Source organism: Octodon degus, unplaced genomic scaffold, assembly GCF_000260255.1.
Source record: "Octodon degus isolate 3935 unplaced genomic scaffold, OctDeg1.0 scaffold00017, whole genome shotgun sequence".
NCBI lineage: Eukaryota > Metazoa > Chordata > Mammalia > Rodentia > Octodontidae > Octodon > Octodon degus.
In genome coordinates, this window is record NW_004524593.1 from 12,081,137 (window position 1) to 12,092,027 (window position 10,891).

At 37.8% G+C, this 10,891-nt stretch overlaps 1 protein-coding gene across 2 annotated transcripts in view; it reads left to right on the top strand.

Annotated features, from left to right (window-relative positions):
* Nucleotides 1–10,891, top strand: part of Akt3 (AKT serine/threonine kinase 3) — a 284,685-nt gene that overhangs the window by 227,791 nt on the left and 46,003 nt on the right. For both annotated transcript variants that reach the window (XM_004626833.2, XM_023710180.1), the window contains exon 10: nt 7,629–7,757. In XM_004626833.2, coding sequence (XP_004626890.1) covers nt 7,629–7,757 — 129 coding nt within the window. The remainder of the gene's footprint in view (nt 1–7,628; nt 7,758–10,891) is intronic.

The following is a 10,891-nucleotide window of genomic DNA, read 5'->3' on the forward strand; positions in this document are numbered from 1 at the left end:
AAAAAAAAAAAAAAAGAAACCTGACGTTTAAATGGACACACACAGGTACTCAAGTCCATAGTACACAGAACTGTGTTCAACAGAATGCTATCAAATGATATCATATAGGTAGGATCAAATATTTAGAGCTCGTCTATGTCTTACAAGTGATGTTCTTCAAGCCTGAAAGTGCATCTTTGAAAGTAATGGACTACATTACTATGGTGACATAGTCAAGATTATTGGAGCACATGTGTTAGCTTTCTATTTTAGTATCTAAATAACTGAGATGATGAACTTAGGAAGAGAAGAGCTTGTTTGGCTCACTGGACAGTTCAGTGAGCGGTCGGGTGGATCCATCGCTTTGGGCCCAAGGAGGGCGCTGCCTGGTAACGGCGGCAGCATGTGTGTGGTAGAATAGACTCACCTTATCACCCAAGAAGCAACGGGCATAGGAGGTAGGATCTGGGGTTTAACTTTCTCCTCACAGAGCTCCATCTCCTTAAGTTTCCACTACCTCCTGGTAGTGCTACCCTGAGAGACAAAAACTTAATACACAGGTCCTTGTGGTCCTGGAAATGGGGGAGTACATCCAAGGTCCAATCATAGCTCCTGGTATAATATTCTTTTTCACTATAGTATTCTGTCTTTTCTAGAGTTGAAATGAAATTAGATGGGTAAACACATTGGATTAACTGTAGATCTTTGTAAAGCTAAAATTCAAATTAAGGTAGTAAACATAAGCAAATATTTCAAATATATTTATATTTTTTATGCTAAAAACAGGGTGATCAAAAATTGATTTATGCACCCAGTTTCATTGGTCTTAGATTTGTCAGTCCTGTTACTAAATGAGATAATGTTTATTTCAATACAGATTTATTTGACATTCTTATGCTAAGTGTGCTTACCCAGTAAACTTGTACTCATTTGCAACTTGGGAACAAAGCTTTATTCCATGTGCACGTTAACATAATGTATTTATTAATGCCTGTTTCCTCGTAATGTTCATGAAGTTATATTCATAATAACATTTTATCTTTTTTTAGAAATTGAGTTACCTATGATTACTTATTAAAAACATGTTCATGATAGCTTAAAAATTGGAAGAAATCTCTTTAGCAGTATAATTATTATTTGTTTGCTTATTTGTTGGGTTTTTTGTGTGTGTGTATTTTAGGAAAGGATCTACAGGGTGTTCAGGGTCTCACTACTAGAGTGGCGGCCTCCTAGTGATTCTCCTGTTCACAGCCTCCCAAGAGCTGGGATTACAGGCATGCGCCATGCCCAGTCTCAGTTGCCTTCTTAGTGAGCCCCAGGGGCGGGGCTGGCACAGCAGGCCAGGAGATTGAACCCCTGGCCCCTGTGCCTGCTGAGCTATTGGGCTGGCCTCTATTTGGTTTTTTTGAGACAGAGTCTTGCCATGTAGTCCAGGCTTGGCTTGAACGCCCTGTGTGTGGTCTCAAGACTCATTTCTCAGCAGCTTTTTTTTTTTGTATTTAGTACAGGGTCTCACTATACAGATCGGACTTGGAGTGATTCTCTTGTTTTTCAGCCTCCCAGTCACTGAGATTACAGGTATAGGGTGTCTGCCACCATGCCCAGCCTCATTCACTGTCTCAGTGTGCCCCAGGGGCGGGGCTGGCAGGCAGGGCAGGGATTGAATCCCTAGCCCTGGAGTCTGCCTAAGCAGTGCTTTAATCCACTGAGCTGTCAGGCGGGCCCTTACTGCACTTCTAACTAGACTTAGTCTGTATTCTTTCTAGAAATACTAAGCCACTGCTCCTCCTAAAATTAAATTGTACTGTTCAGCTATACTTTGTGTTTGTATAAATTCTTAAATAGCTTAGCAATGGGATGGGTTAAAATTAATTGGAAACTTTAAAATTATTTTGTTTCATTATAAATAATAAACATATTTAACAGTCAAAAAACAAAACAAAACAGAAAAATGGGGTGGGGATCTCCATTATTGCTTTTTGAGGTTTTTTGACAGGAGAGTCAAAGGGAAGAATTATTCTTCTTTTCATTATTTTTTCTGTACATTGAATTTCATGATCATTCAGTTCCTAAGGTCAGCTCTTGATGTTTTGGCATTTGGTTGCTCATAAGTCTAAATTGCCAATGTGTGGAGCTGGAATTACTTACTGCCTTGTTGGACTTGAGGTAGCTCTGGTGCCTGAAACAGAGCTTGATGTATCTATGCTAAAATGGGATGTCTGAGTTAGTGATGAAGGGATTATGTTCATTTTATACATTGATCACAGTGTCATATAAGTGGAAGGATGTGTGTGTGCACGCGTGCATGCATCCATGTGTGCATAGTCCGTGAAATGGCACTCTGTGTGTACATTGTTTTTAACTTTCTAGTAGCCTGGTCTGTACAGGAACAGAGCTTCCCATCTGGCTTGTGGTGTGCCCAAGCTATGGCGTCCCTCTGTCTGCTGAGTGGTCGCAGGACCCTCCAGGTCATCAGCTCTGACTGCAGGTGACTGTCCTGACCTTGGAATGTGCTACAAATTTCATGTCTGTTGTAGCATGCAGTGTGCACTGGTTAAGAAACACAGATTAAAACAGCTTAGATTTTTAGGGCTTAATTTCATTCTAGTTACCAACAAAAGAAGAAAGAAATATATAACTTTGTTACAACTTTTCATCCACAATGGGAAAAAAATCATAGTCTACCATTTCTTCATGTATACTCCAAATCAAGACCTCTACCAAATAATGGCTGTCCACTTGAAGTTGGCAAAAAATAGTACCAGTTTTTGGTGGAAATTCTGTGAAATACTAAGTCAGATATATTTTTCTCTCCTCAAAAGCATGAACTTTTATGAATTTGTTTGGTAAGGGGAATCCCCAGAGCCTTGTGCTTGCTTTCCTTATGCCCTTCCCTAGAAGTGTGAGCTTTTCAAATGACAACCCTCTAACTGACACAGATAGTACTACTCAGATTTGTAACACATGATCTTTTTCCTCATGCCCCCCATTTGCATTCATCCTGTTCTTTCAGTGGATGCGTTTGTCTGCCGTAAGCAGGCTACCCTGCTTTCTCTCTGCGTTGGGATTGTGGATGTAAAACAGATGCTTTTATCAGTTTAGAAATACTGCTTGAATAGTCAGTGGGCTTGCACAGTTGCATTTTACAACTAATGAGGGAAAGAAAAAAGCCATGAGATTTTGAATAGAGAACTGAAGACAGATCATTTGTAAACGTTTTTCTTCTACACAGTTGAAGGGATCCTAAAAATGTATAATAAAACCTCAGAGTTACATTATTGATAAATGGACTGCTGAAGACTGGGCATGGTGTTGCATGCCTGTAATCCCAGCTCTTGGGAGCTGAACACAGGCAGATCACTACGAGTCTGATCTGCGTAGTGAGACCCTATAGACCTGTAGAACTCAGGACTTTGCGCTCACCAGACAGGTGCTTATGCCGCCTAGCTGTATCTCCAGCCCCCCGTTGTCTTTGTCATGTCTAAGCCTCTGATAACACTTTGAAGAAACCTTTAAGGGATTCTGTGCATTCCACAGGATAGTGTATCACTCTGCTAATAATTCTTATGCCTTAAAAAAAAAAAAGAAGAAAGAAACCTTCATAATGCATCAGGTGTAAGACAGTATTTTGTAACAACGTTGGACATTTTGCTACCTTTTTGATATATCTTTATTAAAGGTTAGGTTGGTGACTTTTTTAAAAAAAAAATTTGGGGCGCTTTTTTAAGGTGATGTATCTCTCTGTTCATACTTTTGATGCTCTTTGTCATTCACCAGAATGACATTTGAAGATGGTAAGAAAGAAATAATTCATGAGATAAGGTAAATATGTGCAAAATAATTGACTTAAAATTATGAAATATTTATGCTTTATTGTATTCAAAGTAAATTACTGTATATTAAAAATACTTTTTTATGTATTTAGTACAGGGTCTATAGGGTCTCACTACGTAGATTGGATAGTGATCCTCCTGTTTTTAGCCCAGTCTTACTTGCTGTCTCAGTGCACCCCCAGGGCGGGGCCAGCACGGCATGCCAGGGATTGAACCCCAGTCCCTGAGCCTGCCTAAGCAGGTGCTTTAGTCCGCTGAGCTATCTGGCCAGCCCTTGAAAAAATACTTTTAATGAAGTCACTGAACTGAGAAAAATAGTTTTAAGGAGTTCTTTCCTAAACTTCGCTCTTTTCAAACACAGTGTTGTCTGGAGGAACCTACAACATTTTGATAATATTGGTCATTAAATTCTCTGTGTTTAAAAAGTGATTGTTCAATATTTAACAAGATTTCTCTTTTTATTATTTATTTTTAATTTTATGTATTTTGTACAGGGTCTCATTGCACAGCTTGGACTTGTAGCGATCCTCCTGTTTTCAGCCTCTTCAGGGTTGGATTACAGGCGTGCACTACCATGCCGGGTCTCGGTGGCCAGTCCAGCATGCCCAGAGGCAGGGCTGGCAGCTCATGTGGTTCTGGAGATCGAACCCTGGTCCCTGTGCTTGCCTAACTAGGTGCCTAGTCCACTGAGCTATCTCGCTGGTCCTGTAATTTCTCCTTTTAATATCTCATCGAATTGTTAAAACTACCATTTCGGATCATTTCTGCTATTTATCTTGTTTTGTGGGTAAAATTGAGGCATGTAGAATTTAACAATATATCCAAGGTGACAGAGTGTGAGGGGTGGGGAAGTTCAAATTTACTGTAAGCCCTGAGACGGAAACCCACAGTCTCATGATGCATGTCCTCTCTGCTGCCTCCTGTGGAGTCTGCTGCTTTGCTCTAAAGCTAGAACCCTCACCTGTCTCTCACAGTCACCCTCGGGATGTTTGTGCCTGTGTGTGTGCGAGAGAGAGACAGACAGACAGACAGACAGACAGACAGACAGACAGACAGACAGAGGATTGAACCTAGGACCTTTGATTTCTTATAAATTGATTTATAAAACAAGTACAGTGACAGTTGGAGCACTTCCAAGGCTAGAACCCTAGGAAACTCCTAGGCAGCCTGGAAAGAATTAGGGATGTTCATTGTAAGCTTTCTCAGCCCTACCTCTGCATCCATGTTATTCCTTATCCTTTAACCTTTGTCATGAGGCTCAGAGCTTAGATATAAGGGCAGGAAATCAGATGCAAGTCAGGATTTTAAAATATATACATTGTTTAATATTTAAAGATGTGTTTATACTTTAATTCATAAGCTGGGGATTTAACTCAGTTCTGTCAGGCACCTACTCTACCACTGAACTACATCTAGTCCTTTAAATTTTATTTTAGACAGGGTCTTGCTAAACTACTCAGAGAGCTTGAGTTAGTGATTTTTTTTTTTATTTTTTATTTATTTATTATATTTTTAAGGAAGGGTCTACAGGGTGTTCAGGGTCTTACTACTAGATCAGACTTGTAGTGATCCGCCTGTTTATAGCCTACCAAGAGCTGTAATTACAGGTGTGCACCACCACGCCCAGTCTCAGTTGCCCTCTCAGGGTGCCCCCAGGGGTGAGTCTGGCACAGCAGGCCCCAGGATCAAACCCCTGGCCCCTGTGCCTGCTTACAGGTGCTTTAATCTGCTGAGCTGTTTGGCTGGCTCTGAGTTAGTAAGTTACTGCCTCAGTCTCTGAGGTAGTTGGGAAACAGGCATGTAGCCTCACCCTACCAGTGCTGATACGTTTTGACTCTTCTGCATAGAGCCTAATTAGCTCATCAGAATGTGAAGAAATAGTGCATTCTGTGCTGTTCTCCTGAAGTACTGCATATGAAGCATGTGAAGAGGTTTTGCATAATATGCACTAAACTAAATTTGAATGGAATGAGATAGAAAATACATTTACATTTTGTCCAACATAGTATTATTATGTATTAAAATTATGAGGATTTATGCAATACATTGATTTAAAAGATTAATATTTTAAATTGCAATATTTTAAAATACCTCTTTTATATAGCAAAACAATAAGCATACTTTAAAAATTAAGAATGGAGCATGTACATTTTTATTCAACAAACCAAGAGAAACTTCACTGTATGGTTCTGTTTCTTACTGTGGTAAGTTAGGGGAGGGAGGATAAAGAGGTAGTATTTGAAAGAGCAAAAAAGGAAAATCAGAGCCATGAAAAAATAAAAAGAGACCAAGGGAGACAGAAAAAGATAGTAGGCAAGAAGATTAGCCTTGGTTTCTAGATTCTAGTTGTTAGGGACAATTCAAATTTAGATATATGAATTTGGGTCACACACTATAAACACCTTTATTTTTATTTTTTAGAAGCTTTAATAGTATATTTAGGGTATATTCAACTCTGTGAATTAGTTGATGATTGACCTACCTTTCTGAAGTATGCTACACCAGAAACATGGATCATTTTCATCAGGCAGTTCATTGCAGTGCTACTACAGAGAAGGACTTGTCTGTTCTGATCTTCACTCAGGGAATACAGCTCACTTACGTTGAACGGCCACTTTATAAAATATGTGATAATATGGCAGAGCATGATGCCATCACATACCATATGTTAGTGTGTTCATGGTCTTACGTGGAATGCTATTTTAAATTTGATAGTTTATAAAGTTCAGGTGAGCACTTTGAAATGTCATCATATTAAGTAGAATACATAATGAAAAACATTAAGGAATAGAGTAATTATCCACACCTCAATCACAAGTTAATTATTCATTCTATATTGTTCACAGTGTTGCAGTTTTTCTGTATAGTTTTATGATCTCAACTCAGTCCTACGATCTTTCTATGAGGATGATCATTGTATGAGTGCACATTGGTCAGTGACACTGTGCTGTTCACAGCCAGTTGTGCTGGCTTTGCTTGAAGTCTCGCCCAATCTGTATTTAACGGTGTTCAGTTGAGGTAGATGGTCTTGCCCCTTGGTTAGATCTTTAAGGTTCTATATGGTATTTTTAAGTTGGTAAGTTCAAAGAGATTCCAACTTTCTAGCATTTGTACTGTATATTTTTTAAACTTTTGAATGTTTGACTTTGATACTCTTTTTATGTTTAAAAGGCTTTGTATTTCTTTATTACAAAACATTGTAAAAGAGGCTATCACCTTACCATACAAAATGAAATTTAGGTTTGATTTACAGCCACTACCAAATTCTGTGAAGTTTTGTTATAGCAATAGATTTACCAGAGAAATTGTTAAAACCATCTGTATATATTTACTCATCTCCTTGGGATTTTTTAAAATCACATTTTATTTGATTGCCTTGTTTGTTTTTGGTCTTTTTTGATGTTACTGTATTTTTTTGGTTGAATTTTTTAGGGGAGGTTTATTTTTTGTTTTTGGAGCCGAGGGATGAACCCAGGGCTTCCAGCTTCACATTTTATTTGGAAAAAAAGGATTAATGTTTGCTTTGAAAACCTGATTTGGTTTTGGCTCTCAGGACTTCTGCACTCATGGCTCTTAAAGCTATTCCATCCTTTCCACTGGTTTAAAAATCAATAATTTTATCATCATGAAGAGTTTGATGAAGCAAATTTGTTTTACACATGAAGCTACAAGACTTGTAAATGCTGCAAGTTCTGTTAACTGCAACTATGGTATTTTCCCACAATAACCCTACTTGGCATTCAGAAGTTTACAAGCCCCATTTTCCTATTTTTTGAAGACTACTTAACAAATTTTATCATTTTTTAAAAATTGCAGTTGGAGAATTTGATGCTGGATAAAGATGGCCACATAAAAATTACAGATTTTGGACTTTGCAAAGAAGGGATCACGGATGCCGCCACCATGAAGACGTTCTGTGGCACACCAGAGTACCTGGCCCCCGAGGTGAGCTTCTGTGCCGTTCGCATGAGAAACAGTGTCTGTGTTACATTTAGCAGACGTCACCATTTAAGCACTCTGTTAAATTGCGATACTTTTTGCTAGTTGTACGTGGATTTCAACCTAAATGAAATTTAATTAGCTTTTACCTGTTTTAATGGGTTATGTGAGGGCCAAGATTATATATAGATTTTTATGAGCTTTATAAGTAGATCACATCAGTTTTATATATTGACTATATGTTTAATTTTTGGTTATGGCCATTTGGCTCTTTTTTAAAAAATGTAATAATGAATGATATCAGCAAAAATGTTACAAGCTTTATAAATTGTCTTGGGCTTAAAAACCATGCTGTTATGATGAGCTGTAGGGGACTCAGGTCAACAATTTCTGACATTGCCAGTGAAGCGGAAGACCCAATACTATTATGGACTACTGAACTCTTCTAGAATATTTTGCTGAGTTAACACACCTATAATATTTAAATGATGGAACTTAAAAAAAGGGGGGATACGGAATAATGTCCATTTTGTATCTGTGTATTCAAAGTGGTTAGGATAGATATATAGTTATATTATCTTAATGAATAGAGGGATTTGTTCTAATGGTGTTTGTAAATAGGATATCATGTCCGCATCTTGTAAGCAATTAACCACTAGGAAGAATGTATGCAATGTGTTAATTATTGAAACTGTCCTACCAATTTGGTTTGAAACTGTCTCATTGCTAGTTGTTTCTCAATAAAATTATGGAAAAAAAATTGTCTTAGGCTTAGAAACAAAGATTACGGTGGCTTCGCCTTTGTAGCACTGTGGGGTTTCATACAGAAGTAATGAAAATTATTTTATTGGGAGATTGCGGATCCACGTATTTTAGAGTTCACAGCAGTGGACATTACACAGCAGAAATTCTTTGTGCTAAGGGTTTCACAATAGTTCCTTAGGTTATTCCACAAGTATTTATTGTGTTTCTGTTGCATAATGGGCATTTTTGGGATGATGTGATTACAGGAACAAAGGAAAAGGACTATATTCTCAGAGAATTTACTTGTAATAGAGGAGACAAAAGAACAAGAAATAACACGATAGTTTAAGTTTTTTTCGCATGAAGGAAAGAAGGGTGAATAATTGGAAGGGTGCAGCATAGTAGCTATTTGGTGTGCTCCAGCTGCTAGTGCTGTGTAACAAGCATCCCCATACTGAGTGGTAACATGCCATTTAATATTATTATGGATTTTCTGCAATAGGAATGCAAGTGGAAAAAGCAGAAAAAGTTTATTTCTGTTGCACTTGTGTATGTAGCGTCAGACAGAAAGACTTTAGATTGAGGGGTGACTCCATGACTAGAGGCAGGAATTGTCTGGAAATATCCAGAAGAATTTTCACTTATATATCTCATAGTTGCTGCTGAACAACCTCCAGCACCTAGGCTATTGACAGCAGTACTTAAATGTTGCCTCCCCGTGTGACCTCAACTTTCTTGATCAAGGCCGAGCCTTAAAGAGGATATTAATGGGATATTTAATGACAGCTGCAGAGTGGTCAGATTTCTTTGGCTCTGACCTCTAACCTCTAACATTGAATATTGTAGGTACAAGTTAGAACTTACCCTCCTCTTTCTTTTTCACCAAGTAAACTGTCAGAATTTTTTATTATTATTATGTATTTAGTATACAGTCTACGGGTATCACTATACAGATCAGACTTATAGTGATCCTCTTGTTTTTAGCCTCCCAAAAACTGTGAATACAGGCCTGTGCCACCACGCCCAGTCTCAGTCACCATCTCAGCACACCCAGGGGTGGGGCCGGCAGGGCATGCCAGGGATCGAAACTTGGTCCCTGTGTCTGCCTAAGTAGATACTTTAATCTGCTGAGCTATCTGGCCAGCCTCCTGTCAGAAATTTTAACATTTCTAAAGTGTATTTTAAGTTTCTTATAATTAGAGTATGTCATATGCCATAGAATTCATTCTTCTAGGCTTTACAATTCAGCGAATTCTTTTCCCTAGTGCTTGTTTTGCCTTTGCAGCCTTGTTTTTAAATTTTTAAAATTTTATTTTGTTAGTACATGTCCGTAATACGTGAAGTTTACATTCATTTGAGGAAGCAGGTTCATATACCTAATATTTCTTGATTCTTTTTTGTCTCCCCTCTTCTATCCTGATCCCTCCCTCTGTCTCTAAACTCTTTTATTATTATTATTTTAGTACATGGTTGTAATATATAATGTTTGCATCTACTTTAGGTGTTTTGTACATTTATGTGACATTTTATTTCTTTTATTATTTTTTACTTCAAATAATTTTATTGAGAAGCAAATAGCAATGAGACAGTTTCAAAACCAATTACTAGCATAGTTTCACTAATTAATACATTGCATATTGTTATCTTAGTGGTTATTCATTGTACAAGATGCAGACATGATATCCTGTCCACAAACACTATTAGAACAAATCTCTCTATTCAATGTTCCAATAGTATGCAACTGTGTATCTATCCTAACTATTTTGAAAATACAGATACAAAAAAGTCATTCATTTGTATCCCTTTTTATTTAGTTTTACTCAGAGAAGCGTATTCCATTATCATTTAAGTATTGTAGGCACATGAATTCAGCAAATATTCCAATATAGCCCAGTAGTCCATAATAGTAGTGGGTTTTCTGTAGGACTGGCAATGTCAGAAGTTGTTGACTTGAGCATTTCACAGCTCAGCTATTTAATATGGCTTTACTTTTTGTACTTTATTTTTATATTTTTCTGCTGGATTGTTAAGACCAAGATAGAGCAAGACTACTATAACAAGCAATGTAACTTTTATATCTGATAAAGTCAGTCAAATCCACTCAGGATTTAGCCTGAAACCTTTTATCACAGTTTGTTAGATCCTTTGTCAGTGTCAGCCATATGGACGAGTCATGGCCATTGCTTGACAAATTTGCTCTCTGTGAAAGCCTGAGAGAATGTTTTCTCTCCATGTGACTCTCCTTAGGCACACTCTACATCATCGATCACTTTCCTCTGTGGCCCCATAGTCTCCTTAATCAAAGAATTTGGGACACAACAGAGTTACTTGATGTTGTAGTACAGGTTCTCCTATGTCCTGAGTTTTCACTGACCTTGAAAGGCTAGGGCCAAAAT